Genomic DNA, 20,532 nt, shown 5'->3' with positions numbered 1-20,532 from the left:
CTCTTTAGCGATGTAGATCTCTAGAGGCTCCAAGAAGTGAACCAAAACATACAGGCGGATATCAAACTTCAGTTTATTGATGAGCACACTGTAAAAAAAAATTTGCCTCTCCAACATAAAAATTTCTAGTGACCCGTTGCACCTAAAATTTTTAGTTGGCCCAATTTAAGTTGCGGAAACCAACTTTTTTGTGTTGTGCTGACTACCCCTGCATGTAGACTGAACTTGAAATAGAATGTTGTGTCAATTAAATATTTTCTGTTGACTAAACATAGCTTGTTGGGCCAACAAGCAGACTCAAATTGAAATAAAATGTTGTATTAAATATTTATTCTTGGTCAAAATAGTCTATTTTTCATTATTTCAAATAAATTACACACTAGGCTTTGATAAAAAAAACATTTTATTTATTTATTTAAATACATATGAATTTGCCTGTTAGGCTCAAGTAAAATATTACACAAGTATTCAACCAGTGCCGAAACAAACATCATGAGGGAATTTGTGAAGTCTCCCAGATTGTCCATGACAACTTCCTCCTCCACTACTACAGCCACATTGACCACTGTGGGATAAGGTCCTGAGTTGGTAGAACTGTCAGTCACTTCATTTTCATGGCCTTTGTGTGTGGCCCCAGTGCCTCAGTATCCTGTGAAACACAATAAATGTCTTTTAGTGTCAGACTGAAAGCATAATGTCTTATGCAATCACTACTGCATCACAAACAGTAATACCATAATAAAGATATTCAAATTAATTACCTTAATAGTCTTTGAAATTGAAGCTGGCTCTCTCAAGTACAGGGGAAGACCACTAAGAACAGCAGACCTTCAATGAGTAGTTAGATCTGTGTTCTGCCAAAAAGACCATCAATAAGACATTATTAAGTCGCTTAATTAACAAAGGGGTTACACATATACTCTACCAACAGTTTAGGATCACCTACTCTTTTCACCATTGGGCGTCATTTCAACCAACTTCATGAAATAGTTTCCTGAAATACAATCAAGATTACAATCTGAGAGGGATAATCAGCTAACAAGTGCAGCAAGTCTACAGATCCCTTAAAGAGATACTCCACCGAAAAATGTAAGTTCTGTCATCATATACTCATCCTCATGTTGTTTCAAACCTGTATGAATTTCTTTCTTCTGCTGAACAGAAAGGAAGATATTTAGAAGAATGTCAGTGGGGTATCCCTTTAAGACTGTTTGAATAACATTACCAGAGTCTACTTAGGTTAGATACTGAGAGTGGTTTTCTAACAGTCCTAAAATAGATCTCAAACATGCTGTGCGCACGATGGCTGTTTTTTGTTCAGTCATATTGACCAAAAGCATGTCAGGTGACTTTCATGAGGCTGATCAAGATTAACCAATGGTGAAATGAGTCAATTCTGCCCAGTATGTAGGTGCTGGTCAAACGGAGCTATATGATAGGAGAAAAACAGCTTAATACTACACCAAAATATTTCTCTCTAATGCATACATGTTGATCTCAAGGTCTTAATCAGGGAAGTTGACTGCTTTGCCCATTTTGTTATCCATACCAATTGAAACAATAAAATAGCACCATAATCAAAATCTCAACCAAGGTTCCATGTACACTCCATGTAAATAAGATAAAGTAAACAATACGTGTGGCATCCCACAAGCAAAAAAATAAGCCATCATCTCTGAACGCCATTTATGGCATACATTATATTATGTATTTGCGGGATTTGTACATGTATTGTAGATCATCAAAATCAAGTATACATTGAACCTTTTTGACAAATTCTGATCATATAATATAATTCTATTGTTTACATAATGAGCAATGGATAAATGTCACAAGACAATTATCAACTCAACTGCCAGAGACCTTGAAATTAAAATGTTGAGTTTTGCAGTTAAGTTTTTGTGGATCAGTGAGCTGTTGGCAGTTTGTTCTCTTAAACAGGTATCAGTAAATTATGTTACACTGTTTAACACTGTTATATTTTATACAAAGAAATGATTAATATACCTGGGCATCCAGTTGTTCCAGAAGTTCATCCAAGTTGTTCCACCTTCCCAGTCTTGCTTTTGGCTCTGTACATCTTTAGCAACCCCTGGGTGTGATTGTCCAGCGATGTCAGGAATGCTGACTTCAGGTCAATACGGTAGATGCGGAAGAATTCAGCACAAACCCGTGGGTAATGAAAGATTCAGAAGCAAACAATTAAAAGCAAAGCAAATTATTTCTTAGCCTAAATTATCAGTCACTCTGTGATAGCAAAAGCACAAGTTGTCAAGACTAGCTGTCTGTTACAGTCAATTATCATATATATCATAAGCCAAAATGCAAATGGAATTTGAAAATATTGACCATTAAAAATATTAAACGGAAACATGTAACCGTTTGGAAAACTGATAACGTTAAACAGCTTACAAATCTGATAACATTAGCAGCTATTAATTTTCGTGTTAGCACAACTCTTTATTTATTTTTATCAGACTGAAATGTTATTTCACTCTTGCAAATTGAGGCTTTGTGCAAAGTACTAGCTGCTAACACGAAGGCACATGTGCTTTGAATGCAACTAACAGTTAGAACTAACGTTAGCCTAAATTATCAGTCACTCTGTGATAGCAATAGCACAAGTTGTCAAGACTAGCTGTCTGTTACAGTCAATTATCATATATATCATAAGCCAAAATGTAAATGGAATTTGAAAATATTGACCATTAAATATATTAAACGGGAACATGTCATGCTTAATAACCGTTAGGGTCGACTTTAAATCACATGCCAGTTGGAAAGGAATGCTAAGCTTTATGAGTTAAACGTTATTTTCCAGCACTGCTAATCACTGTAGGTACTCACAATAAATCTATTTCAAACTTTGTTGATAGACAATCGATATATTATTAACCTAAATTTGCTCATTAACTCGCAGCACAAAGTACTCACCAATGCAATGTCGTGACTCCAGCCTGCTGCAGCGCTGCCTGGTAGAACTCCTTTGCGCATGCTCAGACGATTGACGCTGTTCTCTCTTGCTCGGCCAACATAATATTTTTTGTGCAACGTTAAAAGTTATCTCAACATAATTATTTATTTTCTCTTGATGAACATTTTGTAGTACAATCATGGAAATCATGCAATCATTGACCAAACATATTTTTCTTTTTTGACACAACCATTATGTTGAGCCAACATGTATTTCCTCATTTGTACAACTTTTTGCATCAGTAATTTTTTACAGTGCAGGCGTTTCTGGATGTACAACTGCTTGTTTGATCGGAGAACCTGAGACGAGCCGAAGGTCAGCAGGGTCACGGATGAGGTAGATGCCATTGCCCTGGGATCCGCTGTCCGGTTTGACAGTAAAAGTGGGTTTGAGGGTTGAATCATTATCTTTCAGGAGACAAATCTTAAAAACAAATAAAAAAAGGGGTTTTTTTTTTAACCCTTTCAAATCTGAATTACATTTCAGTGACACAATGCTTTATTTTTCTACTCAGAATGCAGCCAAAAGAAAATAATTAATTGAATTATTTTAAATTAATTTAATTCACTTTCTAATATCGATTTTAAAAGCTAAATATTTAAATACATATGGATACTTCAAGAGAACTCTTGTCAAGTCTTACTAATATGATGTCCACAGAAGGGTCTGAATGGGTTAATATGAACAATCTTTGAGTGTCCAGCTAATTTTTAAGTGCTCTGAATGATACAAATAATAATTATAAAATAAAAAAGGATTATAAACAAAAGATGAGGCTGATCTAACGCTTAATTTAAAACAAAAACAAAAATTTTAAAAGGCAGTGAGTGCTGGTGACTATCCACTAATAGCGTTATGGTTATTTGGGTTGTTAAACAAAGCCTCATATTTCCAAATAATACAATGGTTTTCTTTTGCCTACATGTACGGCTTCTTTTTTTCTTTTCTTTTTTTCCGCAGATCTCTGCTGCCCCCTGCAGCTTTTCTATTTAAAAAAACACGTCTACACAAGGCTTTCCTGATTCACTCTCAAAAGTTCATGCACAGGTATGAATAAGTATCAATTCATTTAAAAAAAAGACAAAAAATAAAAAGGAAAATATCTAAAAAAATAAATAAATAAAACTGAACCAAAAATTATTTAAACCTTCTGAACAGCATAACATAAAATCATCAGCAGCCCATCTGAACAAATAAAGCACAAATATACAGTACTGGTAACTGTAATATGTGGTTGGAGATTGAAGATGTAAATCCAGTTACTAAAAGATCTAGTAACAAACTTGTCATTTACAATGAGCTGTTGCTGGCCACTCAACTACTTAACCTGATTTTACTGTGGTTCTGTCCTGACAAATTACTACTACAGTAATCTACCTAAAGATCCACCGAGAGAAACACTGTTGGAGGAAGACACTTTGTCTAGCTTTTGTAAATGTCTTCTTTGTGTTTTCAAAGATTGACTCTTATACAGTGTCCTAAGTATCTTCTGAAGTGTTTTCCTCACTGAGCTTGTACCTGTGTGGAGAAGAGTTGGTATTCCTCAGGCAGGATCCAGGAGCGTGGGGTAGAAGTTGTACTCCTCTGGGAACAGCTACAGCATGGTACGCACGGCACGACTCAGGTTTATCTTCCGCAGCATCTCTATCATTCCTGCTGACCGACAGGATAGCTGATGAGAAAACAGTGAATAAGGGCCTCCTGTAGCGAATCCATGTGTTTTTGTAAAAAATGCCTTGAGAATGAGTAAAACATGGCCTAATTTTAATTTCTTGGTGAAATAATCCTTTAAGCAAAGTTGCTAATGGCCAATATGCTAGCACTGAACATTTTTCAGGATTCAAAACAGTATTCAGCAAAATAATAAAGAATGGCTATGATCAAAAACAGGGTTTCTGGTGGTTTTATGAAAATAAATTCAACACTTTATAAAGACATTTTAAATACCAATTATAGAAAATTCACGGAATAAAACTGAAGGGAAAATAATGTCAAATTATGTTCTCTAAAATTTGAAGCTGTTTTCCAATGCAAATATCTACATTTTCGTAAAGGGTTCACTCAAAAAAGAAAAAGAAAGAAAATTGTCATTTACTAAACCTCAAGTTGTTTTAAACCTGAATTAGTTTATTTCTGTTAGATCGGTCATCCACAAGCGTGATCCCAGCAGTCATGTCCTTGATGAATTCCTGCGCAGAGCCCGTGTGCTTTAATAAAAACAAAGGGATGCATTAAACAGGGCCTTACAATCATAAAGCATATAGACTCCAATAGATGTGCATTTATAAATAAATAAATTTACTTACAACTTTGTCCAAGCTCTACAATGTAAATGCCATTTCCATTATGTCTGCATAGCATTTTGATGAATAACTGCAAAAGGACTCGCTGTGGTCCATTCACAGGATTATTGAATTCTGCGCTGAATCTTCAGTCATCCCAAAATATCATAAACATGAAAAATACAAAAACATGTTAAAACACTGTAAAATAATAAACATACATATAAATAAATCTTTACAGAGAAAGTCAAATGTATTGACAAGTTTGTATTAAATGCATTAAGACAAACTATACCATCCAGACGATGCTTTTAAATGACACAACACATAATTATAACACAATAAAAGGAAATTTAACACATTTGTGTCGATCGTTATTGTATCTCTATTTATACAAGATATATGCTATTATTAATTTTATTCTAAAATATGTAGATTTGAACGTATGCAATTTACTTATGACCGTATATTCACCATAGACTGTATAAAAACAGATATTCACGCAGCATTACACTGGGTACTAGGTTCTAGTGAGGCACTTGAATGACTAACGTTACTTCAGAAAACTGAAAGAAGAGTTTGTAACGCTACCTTCAGAACTTCATCTGAACTGTAGACTGTAAAATAATCATCAGCACTAGGCTTAAGTTACGCGCTCCGGAAGAACTCTGAGGGAGGTGCTCATCTGTGCTGCTCATTCGTTGCCCTTATAACATACAGAAAAGACACAGTTCGAGTAGTAATCTTCTTTTTATCTCCTAATTTTTCATCGTTGAATATTCTGACGGATGTCTTACGCTGTCAGGTTAAGAGCAGTTCCTTTTTTTAAATTCCCGCCGTTCTTAATCCATACAGTGATCCGATGAGCTCTCGCGCGCTGTGTTTGAACGGTCTCTAACGCAGCTCTGGGCTCAAATAATACATACAGACTGTATTTTTATTGTTCTCCACAAAAGTTCAGCTCCGCTGTCCCGCATGGGGGAATATCTGTTTTAATATTTATAAGGAAAATACTGTGGAACCGCCTGTATTTTGAGGCTTCAGAGTGCCGCGAAACGAACATTTACATACAGTAACTTATATACAGAATGTAAGACTCTTTAAACCATACTTACTCTTCTGAGACAACAAATGTAATTTTACACATTAAGCCAATGAATACGAATATTTTACTTACCAAAGTTGTATTCTAGTAAAATGTCCAAACTTTGAGGAGAAACTGACTAGAATGTCTGACGGCCTTCTTCTCTCTTCAACAGCCTTCACGAGAATGACGAGATCTCGCGATAAGTGATGTTGTGAACGTGATATTGCTATTGAATTGAGTCAACAAATTTTTTTTAGTTATGAGGACAAATAACCTAGTTCAGTCAACTTTCAAACTAGTTGAGACACTGAAAACTTAACATTTTTAGTTGAATGAACAAATTCAGTAACTGCAAGTTGTGTCAACATAAAAAAATTCATTGAAACAACTAAACTGCTAAATAATTTTTTACAGTGTACCATCATTCATTCACAGCTGAAAATGCATTTTGACCACATGTGTACAGACCAGTGTTTCAGGTGTTGGTCCAGTATCATATACATTATTAAGACCCTGTATATGATGACTAGGCTAGAGTGTGGGCTAAGCAAGCATGAAGTACAGTAGGTTATCAAGGTCACTAATCAGGATGCAGGTAGTGTGCTTTGTATAGACTAGGTTGCGTGTCCTGGGCTGGATTTTGTGAGGATCATGTCCCTATTTAACAGGCTAATGGAGGGTGAGGAGGTGCTCCTATATTGGGCACCTTGGACATGGATGAAACTAGAAATTTGTGATCAGATTAGGAGTTCAAACTGGTTTGCCGGTATAGCTACAGTTGGAAGGCCAGTTTTTTCAAATGTCCTCACAAGTATTGTGAAACCTGTCTATGACAGAAATAGCCCTTGCTATTTCAGAGGCTCAGAAATCAATCAAAAGTAGCAAATCTAAAAGATATATATATTAATTCATAAACTGAAATCAATGTGTGAATGTGTTCAAAAAACACAGACAACACAGGCCGTAGCAGAACAATAAGCGAGTGACCTATTCGCTCCAGTTGCTTTAATCTGAAGTGCAGCAATTTTGTGCAGCACTAATGCTCATGTGCGTGACTTTGATAGATCACTGCATGAAGCTGGCATAGACAAAAAAGGTTTCCATTTATTGTTTTCCTATTAAAACCCAATGATCTATTTTTTTGGAATCTTCTAACATTGCGTTTTAATAAAAAAAAAAAAAAAAAAAAGACTGACAGACTTACAGACTTAAAGACTAGCCTATATCATGCTTTTTTTCTAACTGTCATAATTAGATCTTCGGATCTATTTCTAAATAAATTCAAGGACTGATAGTCTTCCAAAAAAAAAAATTTAAACCACAGGTGGGAACATCTTACGCCCTTGAAAAAGTCTTTGGTGCAGCAGACAGGATAAAAGGTTACGCTTAAACTTGAAACCGACCTTTAATGAGGCAACGCTGAATTACAGAGGCTTATAATATTTCAGTGGAGACGAGTAGAAAGGGGTGTAGACATTCACTCAACAGAACCATTCACTCTCTCCAACCTGCCAGGTGTTGTGCACCACATGGTATAGAGTGTCATCTTATCAATGTATTAATGAGTGTTTCTTTTTTTAATGCAGAGTGACTTTACATAGACGGTCAAGTGTAACCATATGCGTGTGTTCGTCACATGTGTTGAAGGACAAGGTTAAAGACTGGCAATGGCTGTTAAAATATTAATCCTACAAGTCACGAGTAAGTGTGTGTTTACATAGCAGAAGCCTACAGAAAATGTAGATAAGTCCAATGGATTCATCCATTTATATTCAAATGTGTGGATCAGTTTAACAGATGCAGTACACTTGAACCCAACATTCATACACTAGTACAATCAGTAGTAACTATAGTGTTGTAGTACTTAAATCCGGTCTTGGTATTGAGAATTTTTTGATGGTCTTGTCTCGGTCTTGACCGCATTTGTACTCGGTCTCGGTCTCAGACTAAGAGGACTCTGGATTTTGTTTAAAGACCACAACTGCAGAGATATCACTAAATTGCCAGTACATTGTCTGATTTATTTTCAACCATCATTAATGTGATTGGATGTAATATATATATATATATATATATATATATATATATATATATATATATATATATATATATATAGATAGATAGATAGATAGATAGATAGATAGATAGATATATATATATATATATATATATATATATATATATATATATATATATATATATATATATATATATATGATTTATACCAGTAGAACTCAAAATGTTTGACTTTATTGCCCCCTGTTGTCCACAACATTATTTGAAGGCCCCCTCTACAATTTTAGAGCTTAGCATAGTTTATTAAAGGGGTGGTTGATTGCAATTCACTTTTTTAATTTTAGTTAGCGTGTAATGTTGCTGTTTGAGCATAAACAATATTTGTAAAGTTACAACACAGAGAGTTCAATGCAAACGTGGATATTGTCTATTAAAGTACAAACGTTGCGCTGCTTTAGAAAAGAGGAAGAGTTGTTGCCATGCCATCAAAACTAGGGCTGCACAAAACAATCTATTCATGTATGAAATGTCTTCTAACGATTCTGATGGATTCACAAGTTTCAAAATCAATGTTCTAAAAAAGCGATTCTTAATCTGGTTCCTCACGTCCCCCTGCTCTGCATCTCTGTCTCTCTCATTCAGATCTTCAGCTCCATCAATCAGCTGTGTTGCAATTATACACTTTATGCATAAAGACAGACTTTAAAAAGTTTGTAGAACATAAGTTGTAGCATTTACAAATAACAGTATATTTAAAAGTATGAGACCACAACAAACAAAGAACAACATTTTGAAATGTCCTGTAAGAGCTGTGATTGTTCTGTGCAAACTCTCTGGCTCCCATTCGGGATCCGATTGATTAGCAATACAGATGACACCATTGTTTACAGCACAACACTGAAGCACATGCAGATGAATACTTTTTAAGTCATCTTGAGGCTCCCTTGGAAGTTTGTTGAGGCCCTGTAGTGGGCTGCAGGCCCCCTGGATTAGAAGAAATTATTGATGGATTGTGTCAAAAATGTCACCAAAATGAATACATACACCCACAAAATTCAAGATATTGTTGTAAAAAAGTGCTTTAGAGTATGAGTGCTAGAGTGTATAAGATGTGGATTTTTATATAATATAACATAATATAATATAATATAATATAATATAATATAATATAATATAATATAATATAATATAATATAATATAATAACTAAGCAATACCACAAGAGCAAGAGAGCTGTTTTGAAAAAATTATATTGCATTTATACAAACATTGAATAATCTTTTAAATATTAATGTATTAAAATATTAATGTTTATGCATTTGTATTTGTACCGATTCAGATTTACACCAGTGCAGTGCAAAGATTAATTTTGTTGTTAGAGATTTAATTTGAAAGGTAACAACGCTAGTGTCTTATTATTAAGTGTCTTATTATTGTATTTAAGGATTTAAAATAAGGCATCTCTCAGGAAGTAAATGTGGAACCTTTAGATGAATTTGAGCAGTGCTGGTCTGGTCTTGGTCTTGGTCTTGGTCTTGGTCTTGGTCTTGGTCCTGACTCGTTCTTGACCAGCCTTGGTCTTGTCTTGGTCTCAACCCCTCAAAATCTTGCTCTCTACACACAATTATCTTGGTCTCGACTTTGTCTCTTGGGTTAGGTGGTCTTGACTGCAACACTAGGCAACTAAATATATTTTTTAAAAGTGATAGTATGTTAAAAGCGTATTTTAGTTCAGATTCTAAGTGTCCCAAAATAGCACAGCTGAGTACACTTAGCTGATCTTAAGTTTACCTTAAAAAGTACTAAAAAATAATTAGTGTGCAAACATAGAGCACTTCCAAGTACATTATGGAAGAAATTTTTAACCAAGGATACTATAGGCATAATAGCTTTTATACTGTATAAACTGTATTTTCAATCGCCCTACGCTAACCCTAAATATAAATTTACCCCTTACAGAAAACCATTAGCATTTTTAGATTTCCAAGGGAAAAAAAAATATTTTGTATCTTTATAAGCTTGTTTCCCCATCATGGGGAACTAAAATGTCCCCACAAGGACAAGGATTTTGGATATTGCCATCTTTGTTGGGACATTTTGTCCCCATAACATAGGGTTTACCAAGACCACACATCACACAACTGAGAATACTAAGAATACCCTAACAACGGTTGGCATGCTAATACCTTATGATTAGCCCTTGTAATCGGAATGGCAGGTGGATAGAGTCAAAGGTTATGCATGTCAGAACACGGTGGCTCTCTCACTTCTTTCCACTTCAGCTGTCTGATGCTCATCTTCAGTGCCTCCAGAGATGTCTTCACCTTAGAGGTGTCCACCGTCACAGCTCTTCTCTTTTTGGCCTCTTTATATGATGCACGCATTTCTCATCTGTCTGTCTTCGGGATGACTCAATGTGACCGTTTGCCGCCGTTTTATCCTTTAAAATTTTAATGTGAAGGTTTGGCTCATTGCTCACATGGCTCTGTCATTGTGAATACTTCTGCGGCGTCAGATCCGGCAGTTGTTTACCGTTCACCTGTCTCTCATGACCGTCTGATTTGCTTCTACTTTTACTCCGACTTCTCCCGTTAATGCTACTTTCGGACAGGTCTCAACGAGGAGTGAAGGAAACATCCTCGGGGATTGGGGAGACCGAGGCCGGGGACTGCTGCTCCTCGTCCCGCGGCCTCGTTCTCCGCCTCCTTCATCTGCTGGAGCTCAATCATCACTCTCTCATAGTGTTAGTTAATGGCAGGGTTGTTTGTTATCTCATTTAGATTTGATGAATATGTCAGGACAATGTACTAGTATGAGGTGCTAACGTGGACCATCTGCTGTTGTCCAAACTAAAGCACAAAGACAAAAAATCTATATAAAATATAGTGGATATCTATCTAACGTTAATGGATAGCCTATCTATAAAATCCATTGCAGTATGAACGTTATTAACACTGAAAGATAACATATCACTACAGTGTGCTGAATAGTTTTGATGGCGATCTAAAGGGACAGGGGACATAAGAGCCGTCCGGTGTCCTTTTAATGGGAAAAAGGGTTCTTAACGTTACCTATAATAATACCAAAAGCTGCATATGAACGAATTTGTGCCTAATTCATCCCATTCTCTATAAAGTAATACTCAACTAACAGCACATATCGCGGCATTAATATGAGGAAGATGAGCGCAGGGCATTACTGGGCGCATCACCACATTCCCCCTGTCAGTTTCGGTCAGTTTTAAAGTGCCGGTGAGGTGCGCCGACCGCTCTCGCGCTTTTAAACGGACGTTGTATCTCCAAATGAAAACAACGCGTGCATTCGGTTTACCTGCTGTTTGCAAAGACGTGGTAGAGTTAATGCAGGCGGACTAGGGTGACCACCTGGCTATTGCTCTGTTGCAGGTCAGCAGACCTGATTTTGCGGGACAATGCGGGACACGAGGCAGAGAAATTACTATTATTATACTAGGTGAATAAATATTGATTTTTTTTTATTAGATATCTCTTTTTGCAGTGATGTTAACATGTTTTAAATTGCTAAAAGGGTTTATAAAAATGTTAATGACGGTGCTGACCGGCGCTGTGAACGTCACTAATAATATTTAATAGTAATATCAGTAAAATAAATATCAACATAAATAGCACGTTAACAGCACGTTAACAGAACGTGTGTATTCAATCCAAATAATTAAGTGAAAATAATAATCCAATCGCTACAAAGCACATTTCCAAATAAGCATATAAATTCCATTAGGAAAGACTAGAAAGATTAAATGCGTTCTTACCAGATTCAGTGCATCTTGAATTTATATTTTTTGTCTGATCTGGCAGCTTAGAGTAGGGCCTTCTCATTCATTATGTGTCATTAGAACTCCTGGCAGGTGTAGCTGTAGTTCACTTTCACCAGGAGTGGTTTTTTTTTTTTCTCTGTGTTTATTTTCCTGCTCTGGCTAGCCGCTAGAACCAATAATAACGGCTGCGCTGCGCATGTTCAGTACGTGTTTTCTTATTAACATTTTTTTTATTGTAGAAATGTAATTTAAAGGACGATTAAATAAAATGACGAAGACGAAATTAAAATGCGGGACACTGCTTATGACTTGCGGGACGCGGGACAAAGCTTCAAATTTCGGGACTGTCCCGCAAAATGCGGGACAGGTGGTCACCCTAAGGCGGACAGGTGAGGTGTCAGCTGATGGCCAGCGGACCGGACAGCCCAGGAGTAAAGCTCCTGTGTGCTGTCGCTTGGTCGCTGCTGGTGTTTTGGTCCTGTTGACAACGCAACGCAGCTAACGGAAGCCGTAGAGGCACACGGGCACGGCAGCAATATATTGCACGGCGAAGCTAAAAATCAGTGAGCATAATGATTTTGACGGTGGACGGTTACAGAAAAAAACAGTGTAAAAAAAACATTATCTCAGTGAAATGTCTATATAGTTACAGAATATGCATGTCACACTCTTATATTGTATGACCTCTAGATGACTGTCACGTGATAAAGAAAATAAGCCTATATTGAGAAATCTGACTAGTGTTTACAGTTTTTCTGAATCGATTTGACACGTCTCCAAACTCAGGTCACTGTTCTCAAAACAGTTAGCACAGTGATCTGAATACTTTGTAATTGTCTTTAACAAGACTGTACGTTTTCATTCATTTCACAGAAATTACAAATCAGATGTAAATGATATAATTCGGATTATTCATGTAAACAGCAAACGCAATAATGCAATAAACATGTATTTTAATTAGCATATTTGTGTGTTGAAGTGTCAAATCAAACCCATAATGCATCTGTGATGCAGCAGAGGGAGCACTTGTGTCAATATTGAAAAAAAGACAATAGTATGTTCCTGCAAAAGCTCTCTCACTTTCTCTCATTAACAGTCTCTCTGTATTGCAGTAGCCTACCCATGCAGTGACTTGAACACAAATTCATAGAGATAGGGGGTAGTTCAACCAAAAATGAAATTTCTGTCATGTATTTATTTATAACAACTAAAAATCAGTGTGTCGAGAGAAATTAACACTGAAAAAATATTGGCTATATTAGCTATAGCCTTCTAACTAGCTCATTCTCCCCACATAATCCCTCCAGTAAAACTCTCCTTTATAAATTTGGATCTTTTCACTGTGGAGTTGGGCCAAACCTGTCTGCAAACTATCTTCTGAGCTACTATTAAATATAATCTATTAAATAGGCCTATATGTAGGCATATAAAAAAAAGAGCTCTGCAGTTCACCAGAAAAATCTACAACTAATCGAGCGTTACCATGTTTAACCTGTGGTATTTTGCATATAGCCCATGGGAACTGGGTGTATTGTGTTGTAATTCATCTACGCACTATAAGGAAGTACTGCTTTTATTATGCTAAATATGGTGTTTGAAAGACTTGAAGGTTGATCCTTAAAAGCAGACGGAACTTTTCTACATGAGAATTGCATCAGGGGTTGAAGAGAGCAACGCAAATAAAAAACTGTCATTGGGGATTCATAATTCACCCATAGCGCCTCTTTTAATAAACTTCTTTCTGAGGCACTTGAACAACTTAAGTCGAAGCCAGACTTGTATAAACGCAGCTGATGTGTGCGGGCCGGCTGAGCTGAGAGAGGGGGAAAGAGGCGCCCAACCCATTTCTTTTGTGCTGAAGCGCCTGTGATTTCATTCAGCTTTTCCCGGGCTGCTACTATAATGGGCTCCCTCGCTTTGAATCGCTCTTGTATCCGCGACTTGTCTTCTGTTGGTTAAACTAGAGCAAGCTTTTTAGTTGGCAGTAGTTTTGGAGCTCGGGAACTGGCTGATGAAATTTCTCGCCGAGCATCTGGAAGGGTCCCAATGAAAATGCACGGGAGAAACAGGTACAACCTGGTGGACGATGTGGCGGATTCGCGAGTCCCGCTTCACAACGAGGAAGCGTATCAACACGGAATACACTTCCAAGCCAAGGTGAACTATGTCTGTTGTAAACATCGCCATTGTTATTATCGCTGGTCACACTATTAACCGATACTTTTATGTAGTCATATGGAGAACGTGCATGTCAAATGCAATTGGCTGTCAGGATCATGTTTTGGGTAGCTGCGAAGACATTAGACACCAACAAATGAAAATGTCACCGAGTACACATTAGGGTCGATGAAAAAAATGTATTGAGGGGAAAAAGAAGGAGAAATCTTTTTACGTTTAGAAAATGTAATCTTTATTCAATTTGTTTATATATATATATATATATATATATATATATATATATATATATATATATATATATATATATATATATATATATATATATATATATATATATAATCATAATAAATGTAAAGGTCATAATATTTTCGTTACAAATATTTAGACATTTTATATCAAGTTTTTTTACATTTGAGATGTATAAAAGCATTTTCATAAAGAGATAAGATATTTAAAACCTGTTATATTTAAATAGTAATATATATTTATTTAAATAATATATTTAAATAATAATAATGAACTATAATTAAATAATTAACTCTATTTAATTGTTTTGTTGTTACATGACAACTAATGCTTTCTAGAGATGTTGGTTGTGCCATGCTGGCTTTTATCAGGTGATCACAATGTTTCATTATAGGATCATAAAAAAAAAGAAAAAAAAGAATTAACGCCTTTATTCTTTTGCAAACAATACTTTAATACTTTAGTCCCCCAAAATATAAAAATGAGTTTAATATGAGATACTGGAAACATGTTCATCGTGCTCATCGGTATGAAGTTAATTTGTAATTGTTAATGTATTTTTTTATTAACTTTAGATCAAGTTCACCATCCATGTATATGCAAATTATAATTTTTTTTCATACTTATACACTATTTTTGATGTCTGGCACAACCCTCTGCATGGCTAGCTCATTAGTAAATTTACTGAGCCAAGACGTCATTGGAGGGTATTTGGTTTCTTCAGAAGCTGCGGTTAGGATTGACTGGGACGTAAGTATTTAACATTTTATTGAATAAACCTCTACTCATTGGCTGTGTCTCAAAATACATTGAGCTGCCTTGATAGCGAAAGCAATGAAAATCAGTTCTAAATCAATGGTTAAGCTTTTGGGATAGTCAGTGTATTTCTCCACCACTATAAGTTACAAAAGCCTGCTAGATTTTCATCTAGATAAATAGGTTTTCTATATTGCTTATAATCATAAATACAGCAACCAATGTCCTGTTCAGCATAAAATTTCCTGGTTATGACCGCTTAATAAATATTTAATTAGTGCCCATTAATGAAAGCCAGGACATCCTACAAGGTCCTAGATTACTCCTCTGTCTATTTTTACCATATTTCTTAAATACACATCTACATACTCAGATTTTCTCTAAGCTTTTCAAATCTCCAGAAAGCTAAATGCCTCAGGAAACCTAAAGCTTTGTATACTGAGCCACTCAGAAGCCTATCACTGAATAATTTTAGCTCCAATTTGTGATGCAGGATTATCTTCCAGGAATTTTATCGGCCGAAGCTGGAAAGCCAAGACCTAGAACCACTTACATTCACAGTCACACATTCTGACTGCAGTCTTGCGCTCTTGTCTTTCAAAGCTTAAATCAGCTGTATAAGTTGCTATTTTTGCAGAACTGTTGTCAGTAGTGCTGTCCCTCTCTGCTGGATTTAGACTGTGGAAGCTGGAGACAAGTATTTAAGGTCAACATCTCTGTATTGCTTTAGAACAGGTCATTACAAGCATGAAAGAACACTATTGTTTGTAAACACTGAAACTATACTAGATTAAGTGTGCTATGTAAAGCTGCCACTGATCTATTCACATTTTAGAAATATGCAGTTGAGTCAGTGATTGTCATAGATACAGAATGATACATTTTGGTACCCTTGGTTTTTAGGGACATTTTTTACCTTTATCAGGACATGCGGTATGTTTTGGAACCATAGAAAATGTTCATATTTTGAATAATACATTTATTCAGTAAACTGAATGTAAAAATAGATTTGTCATTTCCTAAAGAAAATGGAAATGGTGTTCGAGGTGTTTGCTTTGAGGAATTTATGCCTTTGCTGTGAACTTTTGGTAAGTGAAGTATGTAAAATGATAATTTAAGTCCTCATTAATTTCCTGTCAATTCTAAATCTGACCAGTTCAGCGAAGGGTTACAGAGTAGTTTTGATTGTGTATGCAAATAAAGAAACTTGAAGCAATGCAGATTTGCACAGGCTAACATCTACTGATGTTTTTAATAAATGTGACCCTGTCTGTGAAATCCAGGCTAAAGTCTCAGAATCTAATTATGAGATTACAAGCATCAAAGCTTAATTATAACCATTTATTTCACATCACATGGCCTTACTCAGTCAATATTAAAGATATCAAGATTACATTTTCACACAATGTTCTTTACATTATAAAATATGATTTTATGTAGAAAACAGTAGAAAATCATAAAAAATGACTTTAGCTGGGTTTTCACAGCCAGGGTCACAAATGTGCAAAATTGTCAGTTTTTTATTTTTATCTTTTGCATATTGTTGGGCTTATGCAGTTCTTGGCATTATTGATACATATTAATGTTTTAACTTAAGAAAATTTGTTTACCTTTGTAAAATAAACAACTTTAGTATGGTCACCGCCATTTATCTAAATGTAGGCCTTGAACCACATCCAAGTGATTGGTTTAGATGAACATTTTAGTATAAATAGAATTTGAGAAATGAGGCTGCCAGTGTCCCGCCCATGCAAAAACAACTTGGCACTAATTAACCCAGAACGTGTGTTTGCTTGTGTTTGTGCAAATGAAGCTGCCTCATTAATTTTTAATAACAGAACTTAAATACAATGCTGTTCATCTAACATTGAAGCATGTGTTTTTTGTTTTTTTGCAGTATGTTGGCAGCCTGGATGTCCCAAGACCCAACAGTCGAATGGAGATTGTCGCTGCTATGAGAAGAATCAGGGTAAGTTCTTCAGACACTTTCACTCACAGACACAGACTGGAGTGCTGAGTAATCACTACTGATTGGCTCACAGCAGCTGTTTTCTCAGACACGTCTTCTGCAGTGTTAGACTCATTAGCTGGGAAAAAAACAGCCTGTTCCTCTATATTTATCACATACTCTGCATCCTAATAGTATTTTTTCTCCTGAGGTTTCATATGTCATGCTCTGCACATTGATAAAGAGATATCACACACACATACTCACAGACAAGTGAGGCACAAAAAGCCTTGTTATTTCCCATGAATGATCTCTGTGGGGTCTACAGCAAATGGAAATTGGAGATGACTGCTATTGTTTTGGTTGATTGGTCAGTGTGTGTGTGTGTGTGTGTGTGTGTGTATCCTAGTTTTCTATATGTACTTGCCATGTACTCACACAGATCCTCGTAGCTCAGACTGAAGGAAAATCCTAAGACAAATTAAGTTGGATTTGTTGCTTGATCAGATGAAGTAGGAATTTGTGTGTGTGTGTGCATGAATTGTTTCCTTTAGAGTTTGTGACAGGCCTGCCAGATCAAAAAGCTTCAGCTGAAAGATTTTGTAGAGCTTTTTATCCTGTAGTCTCTTCTCTTCTCTTCTCTTCTCTTCTCTTCTCTTCTCTTCTCTTCTCTTCTCTTCTCTTCTCTTCTCTTCTCTTCTCTTCTCTTCTCTTCTCTAGATAATAAAAAAGTATTTAGCTTAAGCCATGAAATTTAAAAATATATCTATTTTGATAGATATATCTATATAAATTGTAAAAAAAAAAGTCTTAAAACTCATCATTATTTTTTTTTTAAATAAAATCAGTTATTTAGAGATGCTTTTGATTATTTTAATGAAACGATTAAAATGTAAAACATTTTTTAATAAATAATAATAAAAATAATAAAACTGAATTTGAGCAACAAAAAAGTATCTCATATGGCTTAAAATTTTTAATTTTCATGAAAAAAAATTATGAACTGATGGTTAATTGTGTAAGTTTCTATTTCAAATAATTGGACAAAAAAATGGGGGAAAAAACAGAAACCAAAAATATTTAATAATTAGGAAAAAGATATATATATATTGTGCATTTCTTTCAATGCATGATGGGCTTGCTTTTGTGGGTGTAAAATAGTGAGGAAAAACTGCATCTGAATAGGAGTCTGATAAATATTTTCTGGGCTTTTTAGGGAAATGTCAGTGTCAGTTTGTTTAATGTGTTTCACAGCTGATATTTTCTGGGTTAGCGAGTTCCCTCAGAGACAAGTCTAGAATTTATGCCCTTGTTGTGTTAGATTCTGTTGAAAACAACAGTAAATAATTTGTTCTGACCTTCTTTACAGCCTTTTTCCTTCTCTCTTTTCTCTCTTTACCATTTTCTCCACATGTCATTGGGAAACTGAGCCTTTATAACTGTCATCGGATGAAGGTTTGCGTGGCAAGTCAGCTCTTAAAATCGAGCCCTGATGAGCATGTGTGTGTGTGTGTACATGAAACCACAAAGTATTACTTAAAAATAACTTAGTTTATGCAATGGAGAAGCTTTCCATGATGTGACTTAGTAGAAGCATGTCTGGATGAACAGTTGTTACAGCTCAAGGTTAAGTGTGAGATAATGGTCATTATTTGAAATTTGAAATCATAATACACAAACATATCTGATCATGATATCTTTCCTACACAGAAGTTGTCCTATGTCTTTAACACATTCATACCATCCACATTTTGTAAGAGTGTATGAGTATAAGAGGATATATTAATGCTGAAGATTGTGTCAGTCTTCCCAGACTCTTTCTGAGATCAGTCAGCATTGGGCGGCAACTTGACAGCGTTCTCTTTCTCTCAGTCCCTCTGTGATGATTGGGTTAAAGTTCAGCTTGCAGTATGTCTCTTAAGAATGCCAGGATGTGATTGACAGCTCCTTAGGTCTTGTGTTATCAGACCTAAAAATAACTGGAAAGTGGTCTGCTTCCAATGAAGGAAACAACACATAGCCATGTCTCTGACCTCTGCAAGTCATCTGAGACCCTGTCCCTTTTTATCTTCTCGCTTTCTTTGTTTACTCTTTCATTCGTCACTATTTGAGAAACCCCATTCATTTCAGCCAAAGAATATTGTAATTAAGACTTTAATTGGTTTGTGCCTTCATTCCTAATCTGTAGAATGAAGCTATGAATAGACCATAATGCAGTGTGTCTTTTAAAAGATGAAAATGCAATATTATTGTACATAGTGTCTATTATCAAGTCTTGTTTATAAAAAAAATTCATTTATTCCCAGACATGCTAAGAAGAGTTAGCAAGAGTTCCAATATGTTTATGTTTGATCAAATGAGAAATTCTGACAAGAAAGATCGGTATATAACCAAAGGAAAAGGCTTATTTAAGTTGTATTAGTTCTTATGCATCTATGACTCTTTAGATCAAATCATTCCAGGCTAACTGCCAAACGAAAGAACGTCATTCATTTCCCCAGTAGTGCATATTGATTTTATATATATATATATATATATATATATATATATATATATGCAAAATGGCACTATAGCAACAGTGGTGTCTGGTGAGCCATCACAACACAAACTCTAGCACTTGTTCACTTTGCTGTCTAAATGTGTTCATATAGATGTCTATTGTTTTTAGATAATTAAGCAATATGACAATTCCACTTTCACTTATCAGCACTCACATGCTCTTGTCTGGAACACAGCGGGACACAGACTAGTGGACTAGTGGTTTCTTCCACTCTTTTTTGCAGTACGTTAACTTAAACTTAACAACCTTACTAACTATTAATACGCTGCAATTTAGGACTTTACTGAGGCAAAAGTCGTAGTTAATGGTGTGTTAATAGCAAAAGACTAAAATAAAGTGAGTTATGTTGTCCAATTCAAGATCTTATTAACTTGTGTCATACTTAATTTAATAACTTCATTTCTACATCTGCCACTGTCAGCCTAGGATTTTATAGGTCAGTGAATGAATGCATGGATGAGCAAATATAAGTATGACTGATTGAGTAAGTGGCAATGTTTTCATTTTAATTTCATAAGGTTGCAGTTTAGGTTGCATTTTTATAGCTTCTTATTTTAATTTGACATTAATAACAATGATTGTATTTTATTAAATACAATTTTATTTTAATTAATCTGTTGAGCTCATATATACCATACAAAAACTACTCATCACTTGAAAAATCCAGTTTTTTTAAACGTTTTGAATGTCCCA

The 20,532-nt window shown here is 35.4% G+C and overlaps 1 protein-coding gene and 1 long non-coding RNA gene across 6 annotated transcripts in view; one reads left to right on the top strand and one right to left on the bottom strand.

The window, feature by feature from the left end:
• Positions 1–109: 109 nt before the first annotated feature.
• LOC113049393 (uncharacterized) lies at positions 110–5,176 on the bottom strand. 4 transcript variants are annotated; one of them, XR_003276607.1, is made up of 8 exons: positions 5,092–5,176; positions 4,493–4,627; positions 2,935–3,397; positions 2,008–2,128; positions 1,133–1,154; positions 947–994; positions 762–854; positions 110–649 (listed from the first exon to the last, which is right to left on the bottom strand). It is a non-coding gene; the product is annotated as an uncharacterized LOC113049393 (long non-coding RNA). The 4 variants fall into 4 exon arrangements; XR_003276608.1 differs by having other exon boundaries at positions 1,133–1,151; XR_003276605.1 differs by lacking the exon at positions 1,133–1,154.
• An 8,660-nt stretch (positions 5,177–13,836) lies between these two features.
• LOC113049391 (carboxyl-terminal PDZ ligand of neuronal nitric oxide synthase protein-like) overlaps positions 13,837–20,532 on the top strand; it is a 33,210-nt gene continuing 26,514 nt past the window's right edge. Inside the window, exons 1-2 of one of the 2 annotated variants that reach the window (XR_003276604.1) lie at positions 13,837–14,308; positions 17,229–17,300. Coding sequence is in view for 1 of the 2 variants with exons in the window: in XM_026211698.1 (XP_026067483.1) it covers positions 14,198–14,308; positions 17,229–17,300 (183 nt within the window). In the remaining variant the exon portion in view is untranslated. The remainder of the gene's footprint in view (positions 14,309–17,228; positions 17,301–20,532) is intronic. The other variant, XM_026211698.1, reaches the window with a different exon arrangement.

This window comes from Carassius auratus, chromosome 30, assembly GCF_003368295.1.
Source record: "Carassius auratus strain Wakin chromosome 30, ASM336829v1, whole genome shotgun sequence".
Lineage (NCBI taxonomy): Eukaryota > Metazoa > Chordata > Actinopteri > Cypriniformes > Cyprinidae > Carassius > Carassius auratus.
This window is presented reverse-complemented; position numbering and strand designations above follow the sequence as displayed.